This window comes from Ascaphus truei, chromosome 5 (assembly GCF_040206685.1).
Source record: "Ascaphus truei isolate aAscTru1 chromosome 5, aAscTru1.hap1, whole genome shotgun sequence".
Lineage (NCBI taxonomy): Eukaryota > Metazoa > Chordata > Amphibia > Anura > Ascaphidae > Ascaphus > Ascaphus truei.
The window spans coordinates 306,829,692-306,851,020 of NC_134487.1; the positions used below are offsets into that span (position 1 = coordinate 306,829,692).

General features: G+C 45.0%; 1 protein-coding gene across 1 annotated transcript in view; it reads left to right on the forward strand.

The window, feature by feature from the left end:
• VWF (von Willebrand factor) overlaps positions 1-21,329 on the forward strand; it is a 330,068-nt gene that overhangs the window by 296,137 nt on the left and 12,602 nt on the right. The window contains exons 44-47 of the mRNA XM_075603058.1: positions 10,073-10,201; positions 10,878-11,061; positions 12,631-12,671; positions 16,231-16,347. Of these exons, the coding sequence (XP_075459173.1) occupies positions 10,073-10,201; positions 10,878-11,061; positions 12,631-12,671; positions 16,231-16,347 (471 nt within the window). The remainder of the gene's footprint in view (positions 1-10,072; positions 10,202-10,877; positions 11,062-12,630; positions 12,672-16,230; positions 16,348-21,329) is intronic.

Below are 21,329 nucleotides of genomic sequence, written 5' to 3' on the forward strand. Positions count from 1 at the left end.
CCCCCCTGCCAGTCCTGGGATAAGCACCATGTCCTTCCCTGCCAGTCCTGGGATAAGCACCATGTCCTTCCCTGCCAGTCCTGGGATAAGCACCATGTCCTCCCTGCCAGTCCTGGGATAAGCACCATGTCCTCCCCTGCCAGTCCTGGGATAAGCACCATATCCCCCCCTGCCAGTCCTGGGATAAGCCACCATGTCCTCCCCTGCCAGTCCTGGGATAAGCACCATGTCCTCCCTGCCAGTCCTGGGATAAGCACCATGTCCTCCCCTGCCAGTCCTGGGATAAGCACCATGTCCTCCTTGCCAGTCCTAGGATAAGCACCATGTCCTCCCCTGCCAGTCCTGGGATAAGCACCATGTCCTCCCCTGCCAGTCCTGGGATAAGCACCATGTCCTTCCCTGCCAGTCCTGGGATAAGCACCATGTCCCCCCCTGCCTGTCCTGGGATAACCACCATGTCCTCCCCTGCCAGTCCTGGGATAAGCACCATGTCCTCCCCTGCCAGTCCTGGGATAAGCACCATGTCCCCCCCTGCCAGTCCTGGGATAAGCACCATGTCCTCCCTGCCAGTCCTGGGATAAGCACCATGTCCCCCCCCTGCCAGTCCTGGGATAAGCAGCATGTCCCCCCCCTGCCAGTCCTGGGATAAGCACCATGTCCCTCCCCTGCCAGTCCTGGGATAAGCACCATGTCCTCCCCTGCCAGTCCTGGGATAAGCACCATGTCCTCCCCTGCCAGTCCTGGGATAAGCACCATGTCCTCCCCTGCCAGTCCTGGGATAAGCACCATGTCCTCCCTGCCAGTCCTGGGATAAGCACCATGTCCTCCCCTGCCAGTCCTGGGATAAGCACCGTGTCCTCCCTGCCAGTCCTGGGATAAGCACCATGTCCCTCCCCTGCCAGTCCTGGGATAAGCACCATGTCCCTCCCCTGCCAGTCCTGGGATAAGCACCATGTCCTCCCTGCCAGTCCTGGGATAAGCACCATGTCCTCCCCTGCCAGTCCTGGGATAAGCACCATGTCCTCCCCTGCCAGTCCTGGGATAAGCACCATGTCCTCCCCTGCCAGTCCTGGGATAAGCACCATGTCCTCCCCTGCCAGTCCTGGGATAAGCACCATGTCCTCCCCTGCCAGTCCTGGGATAAGCACCATGTCCTCCCCTGCCAGTCCTGGGATAAGCACCATGTCCTCCCCTGCCAGTCCTGGGATAAGCACCATGTCCCCCCCTGCCAGTCCTGGGATAAGCACCATGTCCTCCCCTGCCAGTCCTGGGATAAGCACCATGTCCTCCCCTGCCAGTCCTGGGATACGCACCATGTCCCCCCCTGCCAGTCCTGGGATAAGCACCATGTCCTCCCTGCCAGCCCTGGGATAAGCACCATGTCCTCCCCTGCCAGTCCTGGGATAAGCACCATGTCCCCCCCTGCCAGTCCTGGGATAAGCACCATGTCCTCCCCTGCCAGTCCTGGGATACGCACCATGTCCCCCCCTGCCAGTCCTGGGATAAGCACCATATCCTCCCCTGCCAGTCCTGGGATAAGCACCATGTCCTCCCTGCCAGTCCTGGGATAAGCACCATGTCCCCCCCCTGCCAGTCCTGGGATAAGCAGCATGTCCCCCCCCTGCCAGTCCAGGGATAAGCACCATGTCCTCCCCTGCCAGTCCTGGGATAAGCACCATGTCCTCCCCTGCCAGTCCTGGGATAAGCACCATGTCATCCCCTGCCAGCCCTGGGATAAGCACCGTGTCCTCCCTGCCAGTCCTAGGATAAGCACCATGTCCCCCCCTGCCAGTCCTGGGATAAGCACCATGTCCTCCCCTGCCAGTCCTGGGATAAGCACCATGTCCTCCCCTGCCAGTCCTGGGATAAGCACCATGTCCCCCCCTGCCAGTCCTGGGATAAGCACCATGTCCTCCCCTGCCAGTCCTGGGATAAGCACCATGTCCTCCCCTGCCAGTCCTGGGATACGCACCATGTCCCCCCCTGCCAGTCCTGGGATAAGCACCATGTCCTCCCCTGCCAGTCCTGGGATAAGCACCATGTCCTCCCCTGCCAGTCCTGGGATAAGCACCATGTCCTCCCCTGCCAGTCCTGGGATAAGCACCATGTCCTCCCCTGCCAGCCCTGGGATAAGCACCATGTCCTTCCCAGCCAGTCCTGGGATAAGTACCATGTCCTCCCCTGCCAGTCCTGGGATAAGCACCATATCCCCCCCTGCCAGTCCTGGGATAAGCACCATGTCCTCCCCTGCCAGTCCTGGGATAAGCACCATGTCCTCCCCTGCCAGTCCTGGGATAAGCACCATGTCCTTCCCTGCCAGTCCTGGGATAAGCACCATGTCCTCCCCTGCCAGTCCTGGGATAAGCACCATGTCCTCCCCTGCCAGTCCTGGGATAAGCACCATGTCCTCCCCTGCCAGTCCTGGGATAAGCACCATGTCTTCCCTGCCAGTCCTGGGATAAGCACCATGTCCCCCCCTGCCAGTCCTGGGATAAGCACCATGTCCTCCCCTGCCAGCCCTGGGATAAGCACCATTTCCTCCCCTGCCAGTCCTGGGATAAGCACCATGTCCTCCCCTGCCAGTCCTGGGATAAGCACCATGTCCCCCCCCTGCCAGTCCTGGGATAAGCACCATGTCCTCCCCTGCCAGTCCTGGGATAAGCACCATGTCCTCCCCTGCCAGTCCTGGGATAAGCACCATGTCTTTCCCTGCCAGTCCTGGGATAAGCCACCATGTCCTCCCCTGCCAGTCCTGGGAGAAGCACCATGTCCCTCCCTGCCAGCCCTGGGATAAGCACCATGTTCTCCCCTGCCAGTCCTGGGATAAGCACCATGTTCTCCCCTGCCAGTCCTGGGATAAGCACCATGTCCTCCCCTGCCAGTCCTGGGATAAGCACCATGTCCTCCCCTGCCAGTCCTGGGATAAGCACCATGTCCCTCCCTGCCAGTCCTGGGATAAGCACCATGTTCTCCCCTGCCAGTCCTGGGATAAGCACCATGTCCTCCCCTGCCAGTCCTGGGATAAGCACCATGTCCCCCCCTGCCAGTCCTGGGATAAGCACCATGTCTTTCCCTGCCAGTCCTGGGATAAGCACCATGTCTTTCCCTGCCAGCCCTGGGATAAGCACCATGTCCTCCCCTGCCAGTCCTGGGATAAGCACCATGTCCTCCCCTGCCAGTCCTGGGATAAGCACCATATCCCCCCCTGCCAGTCCTGGGATAACCACCATGTCCTCCCCTGCCAGTCCTGGGATAAGCACCATGTCCTCCCCTGCCAGTCCTGGGATAAGCACCAGGTCCCCCCCTGCCAGTCCTGGGAGAAGCACCATGTCCTCCCCTGCCAGTCCTGGGATAAGCACCATATCCCCCCCTGCCAGTCCTGGGATAACCACCATGTCCTCCCCTGCCAGTCCTGGGATAAGCACCATGTCCTCCCCTGCCAGTCCTGGGATAAGCACCAGGTCCCCCCCTGCCAGTCCTGGGAGAAGCACCATGTCCCCCCCCTGACGGGCATTGTAACTGCGGCCGTTACTTTATCCCGTGGAAAAGCTCTGACACGTGTCAATCAGAACTGTAAATCCTCAGAAATTATTATTCAAGTGTCACAAGGTTTTGTGTATTTCTTTGCAGGCCTGTCAGTTACATGTGACTGTGCTCACAAGTAACTGCTCACAAGTATCTGCTCACAAGTATCTGCTCACAAGTATCTGCTCACAAGTTACTGCTCACAAGTATCTGCTCACAAGTATCTGCTCACAAGTGACTGCTCACAAGTATCTGCTCACAAGTGACTGCTCACAAGTATCTGCTCACAAGTATCTGCTCACAAGTATCTGCTCACAAGTGACTGCTCACAAGTATCTGCTCACAAGTGACTGCTCACAAGAAACTGCTCACAAGTAACTGCTCACACGTGGCTGTGCTCACACATGGCTGTGCTCACACATGACTGCTCTCACGTGGCTGTGCTCTCACGTGACTGTGCTCTCACGTGACTGTGCTCACACGTGACTGTGCTCACACGCGACTGTGCTCTCACGCGACTGTGCTCTCACGCGGCTGGGGAGAGCCGGGACACCAGATGCCCGAGACCATCCCCAAGGTAGGTAAGTCTGTATTGTGAATGTATTTGGGGGGTGGGTTTTTTTTGTATGTATTTGAGGGGTGTATTTTTTTATATATTTGGGGGGGGGGGGGGAATTGTATGTATTTGAGGGGTGCGGAGGTTTGTATGTATTTGGGGGGTGGGGGGGAGTTTGTATGTATTTGGGGGGTGGGGGGGAGTTTGTATGTATTTGGAGGGTGGGGGGGAGTTTGTATGTATTTGGGGGGTGTATTTTTTTATATATTTGGGGGGGGGGATTTGTATGTATTTGAGGGGTGCGGAGGTTTGTATGTATTTGGGGGGTGGGAGGGAGTTTGTATTTATTTGGGGGGTGGGGGGGGGAGTTTGTATGTATTTGGGGGGTGGGGGGGAGTTTGTATGTATTTGGAGGGTGGGGGGGAGTTTGTATATATTTGGGGGGTGTATTTTTTTATATATTTGGGGGGGGGATTTGTATGTATTTGAGGGATGTGGAGGTTTGTATGTATTTGGGGGGTGGGAGGGAGTTTGTATTTATTTGGGGGGTGGGGAGTTTGTATGTATTTGGGGGGTGGGGGGGAGTTTGTATGTATTTGGGGGGTGGGGGGGAGTTTGTATGTATTTGAGGGGTGCGAAGGTTTGTATGTATTTGCGGGGGGAGTTTGTATGTATTTGGGGGGTGCGAAGGTTTGTATGTATTTGTGGGGGGAGTTTGTATGTATTTGGGGGGTGGGGGAGAGTTTGTATGTATTTGCGGGGGAGGAGTTTGTATGTATTTGGGGGGTGCGAAGGTTTGTATGTATTTGCGGGGGGGAGTTTGTATGTATTTGGGGGGTGCGAAGGTTTATATGTATTTGCGGGGGGGAGTTTGTATGTATTTGGGGGGTGCGAAGGTTTATATGTATTTGCGGGGGGGAGTTTGTATGTATTTGGGGGTTGTTGGGGGTTTGTATGTATTTGTGGGGTGCGGAGGTTTGTATGTATTTGGGAGGTCGAGGTTTTTTCTATGTATTTGGGGGAGGGGGGAGTTTGTATGTATTTGGGGGGTGAGGGGTTGTATGTATTTGGGGGGGAATTTGTATGTATTTGGGGGGTGTGAAGGTTTGTATATATTTGGGGGGGGGGAGATTTATATGTATTTGGGGGTGCAGAGGTTTTTTGTATGTATTTGGGGGGTGGGGGGGGGGGGAGTTTGTATGTATTTGCAAGACCGCCGACACAGGGGGGTGGGAGGAGGGGAAGCCTGGTCGTACCTAGTCCTGAGCCCCGAGAAATCTGTTGGCGGCCCTATCCCTTGCTGCAGTGGCAGCACTGTAAGCTAAGAGATAATGGGGAAGGGCAGGGCTGCAGACCTGGCTGAGACGTGTGAATGTGCCCACAGGTAGGAGTTTAATTTTCTTATATTATTGTCAGAATATTGCGACCTTGTATTAGACCAACATGAAAGTTACTCACAGAGGTTGATTTGCAGTTGCTATACCAAATGTGATCCGTGTAATTTAATGAGTCCGCCCCAGACCGATCATTGGTAAAATAGCGCTGATTACCAAGACACAACTGGAAACATTGTGAATGATCAAAGCTAAGATCAGCTGGTGTAGGACGTGGTGAAAGTGACCTCATGCCAGCACTTATCTGTCACGTGTCTAATAACTCTGATCTGCTGAGGGGTTACTTATTTTGTTTTCAGGCACTTTTCCATAGGTGATTCTTTTTATCACTACAGTATAGCAATTTTATACGTGGTGCTTGAAGGTAAATATCTACGCAATGTTTATTTTCAAGAATGTTGCATTTTGGGAGAAGCTGTAACTTTCACCACTGCTCGGGCGAGTGAAGATTTGGGCCCATTACTCTGCCACAAGGTGTGGACGGGTCCTACCACGTGTTCTGATGCAGCTGGAAGGTGTTATTATGACATTGCGCTGCTCAATAAATATGGACTTTGGTCTCAACATACTGTACTGTACACTTTTTGTAGAATGGTTAATGTTTTCTTCGGGTACACACAGAAGTAAAAATAAGAACTCTTTGGTAAATTGAGTATTCTATGCCACAATAACCGTCACCTGCAGTGTGGACAGAAGCTGTGCGAAGGGAGGGTCTGATCTTTCAAGGGTGACAGAATGCCAGTGACCTTAAAGGGGAATATGGGGAGTAGCAGTAGTAACATCTGTTTTTTAGTCTCCTATAGATGGGAAGTGCAGAATCTAGCTGTCGGAAGAGTCATTGTGACAAACGCATTACACATTGGAATGGTTTCAGAAGCTGATGAAATGTTTGAGAGTTACAGTAACTATTTGGATATAATTAAACTGACACTACTAAACCCCTTTGGAGGCAAATGTTTCACGTTTTGACCAATAACCTTGTCCATCACTGGACTGAACATTTTCATTATTGAATGTATCTGTTCTTCAGGAATTATTACTGAAGTAATGAGTATTACACAGGGTTAGGGTTAGGGTTAGGGTTAGGGTTAGGCATTAATGCCCGAGCTGGAGGAGCTGAAGGCAAATCTTACATTTTCATTAATCAGACCTAACAAAGTTACTGGGCCGTTTTTAGAAAGTTACCATAGCAGCCATCTTTAATAAACCTAGGGGGATGGATACAGAATTTAAATGCAATTTGGTCAAAACAATGTTTATTCATTGGCTATGCGGGGCAACCCTTTTTATAGAGGCCGTGCCATGGCAAACTAGCACAGCACTTATTTAAGCCTATTTTGCAGGTGACTGAGAGTTGATCTTTTAATTACCCCCTTAAATTGCCATTATACTTTGCTAGGGTTCCCAAACATTGATTCTTTCTAGCAGCGATGGTACAGTAATCGGAGCAAGTTCTGCAGGTGCTGCCTATTATTCGTTATTAGCGGTGTTCACCTGCTGATGGATGAATGATGAAGGATGACTCAGGTTATTGTGACAGCTCCACTCTTCCCTGAAATTACCCACACGCACTCTGACAAACACCTGGATCATTCGAACACATTCACTTGTGTTTATATTCCCTCAGAGCAATAACATGAGACAACAAAGTGAGCATAAAATGATGCATGTCTGTTTATTGTATATTGATAATATTTATTTTTAATTCGCCCTTGTCTTTTTTACCTTCACTTGCAAGGAACACAATGTTTGAGATATAAAAGGTGCAACATTTAAAGCATTATTTTATATACAGGTGCGCCAACGAGTATTCTAACACTTGCCTTCAACTTGTCTTGGAAAATCTGGGTTTATCACCAACAAGACCCAGGTACATGCTGGGTACATGCTGGGTACATGCTGGGTATAGCCTGCAACATTTCAGTGACATTCCTGCAGAGACTAATGGCCCATCGGATTACCACAGCAGGGGTTCCTGGCAGTCCCATTCAGTTTGAATGGGACTGCCAGGGACCCCCGCTGTTAATCTGATGGGCCATTAGTCTCTGCAGAAATGTGTGAAATGTTGCAGCATGTACCCAGCATATACCAGCATGTACCTGGGTCTTTTTGGTGATTGCCCCTGATTTGTTTTAGAATAATCGTCGGCACTACAGTAGGTAAATATACATTTTATTTTAATAAAAACAAAACTAGAATTTGACGCTCAAAGGAAAATCACCGGAGACTAAGATGGTTTTAGTCAAAAAGCTATATCTGTATTTATGGGGGCAAAGGAAGTGCTAATACAAAATATAATTAGATAGTAAAGACCATAGGACATCTACTGGATGGGAATCCAGCTGATAATCTAAACATCTGCAACATGATGAAAATGTATATGAATATGTGGTCAAATATTCATTACAGGATAATAAAGTCCAAAAGATGTCCAAAAACCATGTGATGTACAAAGTCTGGTACCAGCCTTCTAATTGGTGAGATGTCTCAGTCCAGGGTTCCTGCCTCCAGATGGGAGCTGCTCCACTCCCAGGCTTGGGAAGTACAATCTATGGGGGAAGCGCAAACAGGAAGACCCCCAGACTGTACAATACGTTTAATTAATACCAGGAAATAGATAAAACACACTCCCAAAGGTGCACAAATAAAAGGCGTATCTGTATCACAGTCTCCGCCTTACTTCCTCCCATCGACGTGCACGTGCGCTGTAGGTTTGCTACGATGACGTCAGTCTCAGTCAGTCACATCGCTATGGGAGGCCAAAAAACATCCAGATGCTTGATCAGCATTTTATTTGACCTCCCCTTTCTTTCCCTTCACTGCCTTTGATTGGAACTTGCAGCAAGTTCTCTGTGGTCTTAAATTCTTGTGGATAGCAAAATCTATTCTTCTTTTTTCCGTTGGCCTACTAGAAGATATCATTACATGAAAAGAATATAATCACAACATATGAATAAATGCAGGAGGCAGTGCACTGCTAACCGGCGAGAGATAGTACAAGCGCAACCAATGAAAAGAGATGTAATGAACAAAAATGGAGTTACACATAATGTGAGTACCAAACTCTGACGCGTTTCGTTCCAAGCAGGAAACTTTGTTCCTGCTAGGAATGAAACGCGCCAGAGTGTTGTTCTCACATTATGTGTAACTCCATTTTTGTTCATTACATCTCTCTTTTCATTGGTTGCGCTTGTACTATCTCTCACCGGTTAGCAGTGCACTGCCTCCTGCATTTTTTTCACTCGGTTTCCTATTTGGGCTGGAGCACGCTTACTTACGATCAGATCATCGGCTGGATACCTCCGTTGGCATTCTTGCTGTGAGTGTTCACTATTTGCCAGGGAGCAGAGACTGTGTGTGACATCAGGTGAGCGGGGATTGTGGGACGATCGGGTTGTCAGCTGATGGACGCTTACCCTCCGGTAAGCGTTCTGGCGGCTTTGGGTACTTGTTCCCACTATATTCACCCCACCCCCCTCCCCCCCCTCCTGGATACTTGTCCGCACGGAATCATGGGTCTCTGCTTACATTATTATATATGACAGCTGGATCTTTTTCGTTTCATCGTGGACATAACCATTTAACCATTTAATATACCTACAGCTCTTGAGCACTGGTTACCGGGGTCAACCCTATCCACAAAGCTAATCACAACATATGATAAGGTTATCAACTGGTACACATTTGTAAAGTTTAGATGGTATAATCTTTGTCGTTTCTATTCACTGTGACGGTTTAATGCAAAGTAATTGTTCACTGGGTCACACACTGGTGAGATGGTATAATCTTTGACCCCTTACAAAAAATTCCCGCTGATCTTCACTGGCTAAATACTCCTGAGATTATTTGATACCGGTCCATATTTACTAAGCAGTGCTATGCTCTAAGATATTGTGTTATTGTATAGTTACATAGTTACATAGTAGATGAGGTTGAAAAAAGACGTACGTTCATCAAGTTCAACCTATGCTAAATTTAGACGACAGATACTTTATTCTATATCTATACTTACTTATTGATCCAGAGAAAGGCAAATAAAAAACCCCAGTGACATCATCCAATGATATCTCATAACGGAGAAAATAAATTCCTTCCTGACTCCAAGAATTGGTAATCAGATTACTCCCTGGATCGGCATCCTTCCCATGTTTACTTATTTGGTATATCCCTGTATCCCTTTCGAATCTAAAAAGATGTCCAAACTTTGTTTGAAGATATCTATTGTATCTGCCATCACAGTCTCCATGGGTAATGAATCCCACACTGTAACTGCCCTTACTGTAAAGAACCCTTTCATTTGTTGCTGGTGAAATCTCCTTTCCTCCAACCTTAAGGAATGACCCCGTGTCCTTTGTACTGCCCGTGGGATGAATCATTATTTTGAAAGCTATATCACCATAGCCCCAGTAGTAAATATGACCCAAAATGTCTGCCCCAATATACACATACAATGGTCTTTTCTGCTTCAAACTTACCCTCCGTTATCTCCTTTGCTGTCAGATGACTTGGAAGTATGTCGCACGCAGCGTGTGCAGGGGAGGGAATGCTGTAATAATGGCTGCCTCTTATGAGTAATACTTCTCTTCTTCTACTGTAGGGTTTCAAATATGTCAAGAAAGAAGACGAATGCTGTGGAAAGTGCAAAAAAACTGTCTGTGAAGGAAAGATCATTTCAAAAGGACAAGGGGACATTGATAACTCAGGCAGCACCATACGTTGGTATAATGTATGTTTCTGAAATCAGATTTCCTTACAAAACTTACTTTAACTTAAAAGAGCTTGCTGGGGTTTTGTGTGTTTTTTAACTTTGTTGCAGAAATAACACTAATGCAGCAATAAAGGCTACTTGCACATAATCTATATATAAAAGGCTTCGGATGTCTGCACTTCACTCTGTGATAGAGTGAGCGACATCTCACTCATTGGTGCAGAAGGAGAGTGACAGATGTTAATGGCCTAATGTTATTAGAGGAGTAAAGACACTGGCTGGCAGGGGAACCTGGTTCAATTCCGGTTGTCTGCAAAATGTCTCTCTAAAGCGCTACGTAAAACTAGCAGCGCTATACAAGAATAAAATCCATTTTGTATTTTCACATATTGTTTGTGTGCTTTCAACAGACCCTCTTTTTTTCTTTCTGTGTTTCTATTAATATATATATATACACACACATGCAGGGCATGATGTAGAATCATCAGTCAATTTGGCTATTGCTGAGGGGTTTCATCACCAGAATAATGGATTTAATCTTTTGTGTTCTGTACACATAAGGAGCTGGTTAAAAGAAATAAATAAAACCCCCAAGGTGGAGACAATTCCGAAATGTGAATGATCTGTGCTAGTGTTTATCTATACACCTGGACACTGATACATGTACACATTTGTTTGTTATGATGCATTATAGGTGGGCGAGGTGTGGCATTCACCTTTCGATCCTTGTGTTATCAATGAGTGCTCCCAAGTGAATGATGAGGTGTTTGTTCTACAGAAGAATGTGTCCTGCTCTGACATGGATACCACGAAGTGTCCCGTTGGGTTTGAGCTGGTGTGCATGCGAGGATCGGAGTGCTGTCCTTTATGCCAATGTGGTAAGGGTTGAGTGTTTTAATTTGAACAAACTAAAGTAGTTTTTACATTTTCAAGTGATATTCAAAATACAATATTCCGGTAGCGCAGCATGGAAATGTATACTGTAGCAACAGACACATCATAGACCTTTTACCACAGTTCCTTGGAAAGGTAAACACGTAAAAAAGTGTTAGCAATATTATGTTTTGTATGTACACCCACCTGGCAAGGATTCTTTCATTTTTTTAACGCTTATCAGAGTAATTGGTTTCTTTAAAAAAAATGCAAGTAGACGTGTGAAACTTTCGCAGGGGTTCGGGAATAGAGACAACCTAATGGTTTTAACATTTTAACATTTGAGCTGCAAATTCTTTGCTAGTTGAACAAAATTCCGTTTGCAGCCGGACATTCGATTTGAAATACAGAAGCCAAAATATTATATACAGTGTTTGTGAGAGCATTATAACCAGATATCCCTCTTACAAACACGGTATATGATATTGTGTTTGTGTATTTCTGCCACACCTGATGAAGGACCCTGAGAGGCAGGAAAGCCTGTAACATATCAACTGCTTGTTGGTCCAATTATAGATATAGCAGCCCTACCCCCGCTCCCTCCTGTGTTACTACTTGCCAAGGTCTAGAGTCTTAAAAAGTATTTGGCGAAACTGCAAATTCTCGGCAGAAAGAAGTTATTTGCTATTTTTTCTCATTTTTAAGCAATGCGAGCTGCATGATGTTTTCTGAATATGGAAAATGGGGGAATGTTGCTGCCACTTTTGGACACATTTGCATATCTCTAAATTCAACCACCTGAAAGTAACGGTTTTACTTAATGGTATCTTGTAGAAATGAATGTTTTGCTTTTCTCCAGGTCTCTTTGACTAATGATGCCATCATACTTACAGTTTAAACACATCTATACAACAGAAATAACACGTGACCTGTTGCTTTGCGGACTAACGGGCAGTCCTCAAAGATTAGGACCTAACCAAAAATTCCATTAAGATTGGAAAATCTTTTTTAAAAAAAGCATCTGTTTGCTATGAAATTCTGAAAAGCTTAAACATAATTTCAAAATAGGTTATCTCACCTCTTAAACAAACCCAGGTACTGTACATTGAACCTAGTAAACATACCACTTCATTCATTTTTGTCCTACGAGGGACTGTCCCTTTAAAGCTACCTATTTTTTCTGAAATACAGTTTTTCAGGTAACGAATTCTATTTGAAACTCAGAGTTGAGATGCAGGCTTCCATTTCTTCTGTTGTACTGTATGTCCCCATGCAAAGTCACTAGAACTAGAGAAGGAGCGGCTCCGTGAGTAAAGACCCGTTTCCCTGCGTTTGCGGCGGTATTAGTAATAGTTTAATTCTCTCTCCTCTCATACACGGCTTGTAAGAGAAAACCCATCACTTGCACCCTACATTATTCCCCACCTCTCTTCTGACATTGGGAGTAGTCCTTACATAGCAGTTTGGACGGTTGTTTCAAAGTGAGATGTTCACACTGGTTTGCATATTGTAACCTTTTTGATATATCAGCTCTTAAGTTAAAGAATAACCACAGTCTGTTTGTTTATGTACAGAACCTATTCCTGGCTGCCTTCGCAATGGAACTATTATTGGGGTAAGAAATAGCTGTAACTGTGACTGTAAAACTGTGTGAGTTACCTGCAGGAGGAAGTGGGAGCCCGGTGTGCCTGGCCGCGCTCAGTATAACTGTGAGGTTTCTTATTGCGGTGGAAGTGATATGTTGTCAAATACATTGTCAGCTGATCCCTTATACAAATGAAATACAAACTTTCAACACTGAAGAGACCAGAGACATTTTACAAACGGCAGGTTCTGTAATAATGTGTTAAGTAAAAGTATTAATTTATTTAGTATACCACAGTAACGTCAGATTCTGCAATATTCAGAATATTGTATATTTTAAAAGAGGGTCCATTATAGGATCTCCCAGATCTCGGCTCACAGTCACCATACACAGGTGAGAATCCCCATCATCAATTAGTACAAGAACTCGTGTGATGAACAGATCCCATAGTACTGTAGGTATACGCAACATGAATTTAGAGGAGCCAGTTCGGGTCCCAGAGGAGCCAGTTCGGGTCCCAGAGGAGCCAGTTTGGGTCCCAGAGGAGCCAGTTTGGGTCCCAGAGGAGCCAGTTCGGGTCCCAGAGGAGCTAGTTCGGGTCCCAGAGGAGCACAGCTCAGCTTTGTGTCCTTCAGGCTTTGCTAGACACGAGATAGTACTTTAAAGAGCTTTGGGACCTGGATGTCGAAAAGAATATACACATATTTCTAGAGGCCTCACTTCAACTTGGTTATTGCCCATGTATCTCGTATCCTCGCCATGTGAAGTCCTACTCATATAGGGAAATATCTACAGTATTTGGGAGGCAGTATCACTGGTCTCATCGCCTTCACTATAATCTTTCTTTTTGAAATGTGAATTTTCTCTATTTAGCTTTCCTTTATAGATTCACAACTCCAAGAAACAAACTCGTGCCTCTGTGGGGCTTGAAAGGTTTGCTTTTCAGTGCTGTTGAATTTGATGGAGATCCACATTTACGGACATTAACACTTAGAAAAAAAGACATACTGTAATTCAGGGGCTTCATGCATTTAAACAAAGAGGGCATTTTGTTAAAAACACAGAATGCATACTGTACATCCCTTTGTCTGTGCACTGGATACTTAACTTGTCTACCGCTAGCAAACACATTTGAATCAAAACGATACAGAAGAGCTACTATTTGCTGCGGTTCTTTAAGCAACTGCTAAATAATAAATCATAATTGCAAGGGGGCTGGCATCCGGGGTGCGGGGGCTGGAATCGGGTGCGGGGGCTGGAATCGGGTGCGGGGGCTGGAAATCGGGGCGCCAGGGACTGGAAGCCAGGGTGCGGGGGCTGGAATCGGGTGCGGGGGCTGGAAATCGGGGCACCAGGGACTGGAAGCCAGGGTGCGGGGGCTGGAATCGGGGTGCAGGGGCTGGAAGCCGGGGTGCCGAGGGCTGGAAGTCAGGGCACCGGGGGCAGGAACCAGGGGTGCCGGGGGCTGGACTCTGGGTGCAGGGGAGTTGCAGCCCCACTCACTTGATACAGTCCTTGTATTATTGCACACTTAATGATAAATCAGGTAATAAGTTGCTGCTGCTGAGAAAAGATGTGCAAGCGTTTTGCAAAAGTTCCCAAATAAATCGAAATTTGCTGTTTTGTGTGAACATTTTGAGAGAGAAAAGGTAAGGTTTGCCCCCAAAAGATTTACACGGTCAAATGACCAAGGGGCAGGTTACATTGCTCAAGAAAGTGCATTTTGTGTTCACAATTTGAGGGAAATGCAGACTTAGCATTTGTGCAAAATCCCAAACAAAAATGTGATTAAGGTTTAGCGAATTTAAACGGGACAAATGTGAACATCTCCACTGCTTAGTTAGCAATATGTTTTAGAAAATAATTTTTGAATGTAGAATAAGGTGCAGTGGGTAATGATGCAGAACAGGGGAGTAATTAAGATTGGCAGCAGCTGTTTGGTTGTTAGGCTGGGTAGCCCATTTCCCTGCAGACATCATAACGCAGGTGGTTTGAAAACATGCAAGTGATTATTCTAAGAATACAGCGCCTCACGTTCTATATATCTACCAAGATTTACCCAGCACAATTCCATTGTCAGTATTTAAATAACGAACTTTTCGTTTTTTTCCCTTTTTTGCATCACATGTATACAGTATACAGTAGTGCACATTTGTTAAGATCCCTTGTTGCTTTGATTTTATATCACAGAAAAACCCAAGTTGTAGCTCACAGTTTCCTTTTTAACAATCGTAATTTAGTGAAACCTAAATAAACAGCAGAAATATTTTAATCACAACGTGTGTGACAAGTAGATTGACATTTTAAACAGACACATCAAAGTTTATTATAGTTGTTTCTGCAATATACCACGAGAATTATGAAAGCAAGCAAATGAACACTAACATGAAAGGATTTAATATGGCTTTGATTTTAGTGATTTAACACATGCTGGTTATTTTTCTACTATTTTTAACAGTCAGAGGACTGATCGGTGGATACAACCAGTTTTACTGTTCTGTATGCAGTGCAGTTTTTCTAATAAAACACTGTCACCTCAACATAAATAATCATATTTAAAGAGAATTCTCTCATGCAGCAGCTATAGACTTGAGACAAACACTTTCATTATAAGATATAGCTGCATAAGTAATGTGCTCTTTCTAGGTGGATTAAGATCAAGAGACGTGATTGTTTTGTATTGGGAAACACATGAATTAAATGTTTTCCATAAATTATATAGTATTGTATTTATAAGGATAGTAAAAAATACAATACATTTTGTGGGTGCAACAGAATATTAACCGGCATGAAAATAATTGAAAAGAAACATATGAATTAAGAAATACAATGAACTAACAATGAAAACATGTTGGTAGATAAATCTTTTATTCCAGATGAAATTCTGCTCAATTCAGATTTTTTAACACAGTAAAAATGACATATAACAAAACTGGGAGATGTCTTTGGAAAAGGATAATAGTTCATGTAATTATTACCTTACTGTAAGCAAAGTAAACATATCTGTGTTGGGTTATGTTTCCTTAATGTTCGTGTTGGGGTGTTCTGTTACTTACGACTTGCGGGTGGCTTTGTAAGAGTAAATGCTGAGATATTATATATATCACATATGGGCTGAGGTGAGGAAGTAGCTTAGCGGTGAGAACACAGCCTTTGATGTGGGAGAGCCTGGTTTGAATCACAACCTCAGCTCCTCCTTGTAACTTGGCACAAGTCGCCTTATCTCCCTGTGCTCGGCCTCAGGACATGCGCTGACCAGCTCCGCCATGTACAATACTGAATACACTGTCAGTGCTGTTTAAGAAAAAATATATAATATATAATCATTTAGAAAATATTGGAATATAAGTAATCTTCTTTACGTGGCGCTGTGTATTTATTACACATACACATAGGAAGGGGGGAAAGTTTGCTGGCATTAAAGTGGAAGTACAGCAACATATTGAGTACATAAGCAATCTCTAAATCATGGTGCGGTTACATGTATGAAGAATCCCCTCCGTATCATTCTCACGCGGTAATGAACGGGATGCAAAACCTCCACTTATTCACATGGAAAGTATTCATGTTTTCTATCCTTTTTCTGTAGCCTGGAGAACGATTACTGATCGATGAATGTTCCTCCTGTGAATGCACCGTGAACAGAGCACCAATTCTGAGTTATAAACTTACGTGTAGAAAAACGATCTGCCCGCCTTGTCAAACGGTAAGTAGCCTATTTATCAAGTGTAACAGCGTTTCCCCCACCCGATCGCAGATAGGGGCCAATACCGGGTGTGCGGTGCTTATACAGTACCTGCTGGCAACAGGAGGCTGAGTCGTCCGCCGGTGGTAGTGGGGACACAGGAACAGGCTTCTGGGATTCATACCCCCCATATATCTTTAGCGTGGCAGCGGCTCCACCTGCCGTAGGCTCCAGGAACTGAAGGCGATCTCCCACGGTAGAACCGATCACCTCTCCCCCCAGTAAGGTCACGCACCAGGCAGGAGGTATATTTCAAACAGGAACGGGTTTATTACTACACTCTGCAGTAACAGAAACAAGGCAGGATCTGCCCAATACAGTCTCTCAGGATTCACCAGATGATGGTCCCTGGACCGCCACTACAGGCCAAGGGCACCCGCAGCCGTCCTAGCTCTTCCCCACCTCCCTGGCAGAGGTATGGTCCACACTCACTCTCCCCCGGAGGGAAGAGCACATGGGAAGGCCCCAATCTCAGGCTCCCAGTTGTGTGACCTGCCTTCCTCGGAGGGGGAAGGACACTACTAACTTTAGGGCGGTACTGCCCTTAAGTACAGCCAGAAGGCGGGCACCCCGTTGTCCCAGCTACAACAGGATGTCCCACCTTCTGCTGTCACCCAAGTGCAGTACCAAACTGGAGGGGGAAACCCCCATACCAGCTACTGGCAACCTGATTGTACCAGGGTTTACTGCCAGCCCAAGGGCAGAATAGTAGCCATCAGGTAACCTGGCGACACAAGCATGAAAGTAATACAGTATAGGATTAAAGAGGGAATACCTCTTTAAATAGAATGTGCCACATAGACAAAGCACATAGAACAAACAAACAACATATAAAACAAGTACAATTGGGAATGGAAACGGATTGGATACAGAAGGACAAAGGTAAGGGAAGGGAAAGCCAAAAATAATTAAACCTTAAAAAGTATAAGTAGAAAAACGCTGGAACTTTCGAGCAGCTATCCGCAGGAACAGCCACCTTATTCGATACTTCTAAAAAACAAAAAAGGGACAGCGCGGGCTCCTTAGTGTAATATGTAAAAGGTTTTATTAACACGAGCTCAAATAAGGTCACTCACAGCAAATCAGTAGAATATGCGCATTGGACATGAACGCCAGTCTCCTGTCGTCCTTCTGCCGGTTCGGAGCTCAAATCTTGTAGCTGTAGGCGTAGGTGATCTTCCGTGTACGCAGCCTTTTACTCCCGATGATGTGCGTCCACACAACGGCCCCCGGCACAACGGGCTCAGCCAAAAGCGTTAAACCCTTAAGCGTTTCGTCGCTATGGTAATGGCGACTTCTTCAGAGGATGAGGAATGAGCAAATGCTCACGCCTTAAATAGTCCAAATAGATTGATTAATTGTCAATTCAATCTCCACCCATAATGAGTGAATGGGACTGTGGGTGAATAGGCTTAAACAATAGGCAACATATATACAAAAACAGTAACATAGAACAACTGGCACATGGATATAGAAATGGACTGAGACAGGGGGAACCATGAACCCAAAACATAATACTGTATATACAATAATAATGAACCAAACAAAATGATATTCACAAAATAAACACCAATGCATGATACAGTATTAATAATGACCAATATTAGACAAGAGAAACATATACTGTAGTTACACAAACTAAAAGAACCTGTGGACACAATACTAAATTATACAAAAGATACATATAATAACACAATCAGAGAACCTGTAGACACAGACTCCTACACTTTGCCAATATAAATATATATATAAAACAATAAAATGCATATTAAAAATCCGCCAAAAGATTTTTAAGAATGTGAATATATGTAAATAAATAAAAATAAATGAATAAATGTTACCATAATGTGTATTAAAAATAAACATTTAATAATGATTGAGTGAGAGTGCAATAGTGTAAATACGTAAATTAAATAGTGTAGAACTGTAAATTGTAATAACCTACAGAATATTATGTGGAAGTCAATATATGTGTATATATACACACACACATATATACACACACACATATATACACACACATATATATATATATATATATATATATATATATATATATATATATATATATATATACATACATACATACATACATACATACATACATACATACATACATACGGGATACAAACCAAAGATCATTGCCAGAACTATTACATCTACACTAAACGCCCCACGAGAACACATACTACAATACAGACAGAGAGAACCTACCACACGCATACCACTAGTGGCCACATACAACCCAACCCTAGAGGGAATGCGAAAAATAATCAAAGATCTACAACCCATGCTGGAAGAGGATGCGACATTAAAAGAAATCTTTCCCAAACCTCCCATTCTTGCGTTCCGGCAACCACCAAACCTCAAACAGAAATTAGTCAACAGAAAACTTCACAACGAACTTAAAGACACTGATAATGGCACAAAACCGTGCAACAACACACGTTGCAAACTCTGCAAGCATATATGCCAATATCCCAAAGCCAGTCACAACCATGGAAGACTCAATGTTAAAGGATCATACAGCTGCACATCCAGGAATATAGTGTATATGATTCAGTGCAACAAATGTGATCAAGGTTGCTACATTGGGGAAACCAGCCAAAAATTACAAGGCAGAATGAATATGCACAGACACTCTATACTCCATCACGAAGAAGGAAGATACTGCTTACCTGTGGGACATCACTTCTCACAACCAGATCATTCCATAAATGATTTAAAAATCAAAATCCTCAATGGAATATTGAAACGCACCCAAGAACGGAAAACATTTGAACTCAGAATGATAAGACTCTTTGACACCAAAACAAGTGGACATAATGCAGACATGGGGTTTCTTACACACTATAATAATTTGTTGTAATGGTCCTCCCTGCAATTGTGCAATTCTATACTCCCCCCCCCCCCAGCATCCTCTTCCCCCTCTGTGTGGATGTACAGCCCCCCATCCCCAATTCTCACCTTTCTTATCTCTTTTAACACTGTATAAAACCCTTCCAGTGCCTCCCCCACCCACCTCATATACATCTCTCTGTTCTACATTCTTCCTTTGTTTTTTCTTCCCAATCCCTGTCTACGTTATAGAAACCTTTTGTATATCAGTATTGCTGACCCTCCCCTGGCTTCAAACACTTTTAACACCCTACCTTATCTACAGTACATATCTGGATTTTTTTTTCCCCCTACACTGTTTTAGCCATAGAAACCTTTGTATATCAGTATTGCCAACCTGAGGAAGAGAGGAGAACTCTCGAAAGTTTGTCCTATGACAGAAATTGTTAGTCCAAATAAAAAAAGTATCACCTAATACTGAAAAACTAATTTATTCTGCATTATCGCAACTGGACTAACATGGCTATTTCCGTTATATATATATATTTTAGGTTATGGTGGGTGAAAAAGGCGACAAAAAACCTCCACCGTTAGCATATAGCCAATAAAGATTATCACTTGTGAGCACAGTCACATGTCTTAGACAGGTCTGCAACCCTGCCCTTCAAACATTATCAACCAGCATACAGTGCTCCCACTGCAGCAAGGGATTCTGGGAAATGACATGCAAATGAGCACACAATGTATCACCTTTTGCCTGGAATATCCATTCACATGGAGCCCATTTAAGCTGATGCATGGCCATTCATACAGCTTTTTTTTTTTTTGTTTCAAATAGTTTTATTAGGCAGTAATACCACAATGATTTGTCATACAAACTGTACAGCCTAATACAAGAACAATTTTACATTTTGGGGGAAAAGAATGACAACCTTGATTGTCGTAGAGGGGGAGGCCTTCAGAGGGGGAAGGCAAGAGAGGAGGGGAGGGGGGGAGGGTGGCAACTGACAAGAGGGAGGGGGAGGGTGGGTGCCCTCCCGCCCTCCCTGGGTGCCGTGTTCCTGGTTTTGTTAGTTTGGAGACTTGAACTCGAAGTGTCCTAGTAGTCCTCATCTGGAAAAGCGATATCTCTATCTAATGTGTGTGGGTTGCCTTCATCTAAGAAAAAGTATCCAGGGCTCCCAAACTTTATAAAATGCAAATAGGTTTTGCCTAAGGATAGCCGTCAACTTCTCCATAAGCATCACCTCGTTGATCCTCTTTTTTATAGTTCTTTTGGAGGGGGAGGTTAGTTTCTTCCAGGAGGCCGCTATCTCACATCTAGCCGCAGTAAGGATAAAGGAGATTAATTTCCTAGTTGGGCGGTTAATTCCGGGAATTGGCCTGGCCAGTAGGAAGGTCAGTGGATCGATAGGTAACTCCAGGTGACCTCTTTTATCAAATTTTGGACCTTGGTCCAATATTTCACAATTTCCGAACATGTCCACCAGATGTGGCCCATGTCCCCTCTATGTCCACAGCCTCTCCAACACAGATCTGATGCCAGGGGGTAGATTTGATTTAACCGCACTGGGGTAAGGTACCAGTGATATAGGATTTGATAGATGTTCTCCTTTGTTGTGGTGCATATGGATGTTCCTGAGGCTGCCTTCCAGATTTCATCCCAAATCTCTCTCTATAGTAATATTCAAGTCTGCTGCCCATTTGAACATGTAGTCGTGGTGTGGGGGGACCACTGGTTTCTCTCATTCAGTGTATATTTCTGAAATTAGTCCCTTTTGATGGGTGTTAACTTTACACAAATGTTCAAACTTGGTGAGAGAAAGGAATTCCGGAAGTGGGCATGTTTTAAGGATAAAATGTCGGATTTGAAGGTATTTGAATGTGTCTAATTCTCTAATATTGTATTTAGCCCGGATGTCTTGATAACTCAGGAGCTTCCCAAGGCTTAAGAGATCCACAATCGCCCCAATTCCCCTCGTTTTTAATTGTTCGAACAGCTTGGATCCACATTCCGGGGGAAATTTTGGGTTGTTGAATATAGGCGTAAGTTGAGAGTTGGGGGAGGACAGCCCAAATCTGGTCTTACACTTTGACCAGACCTC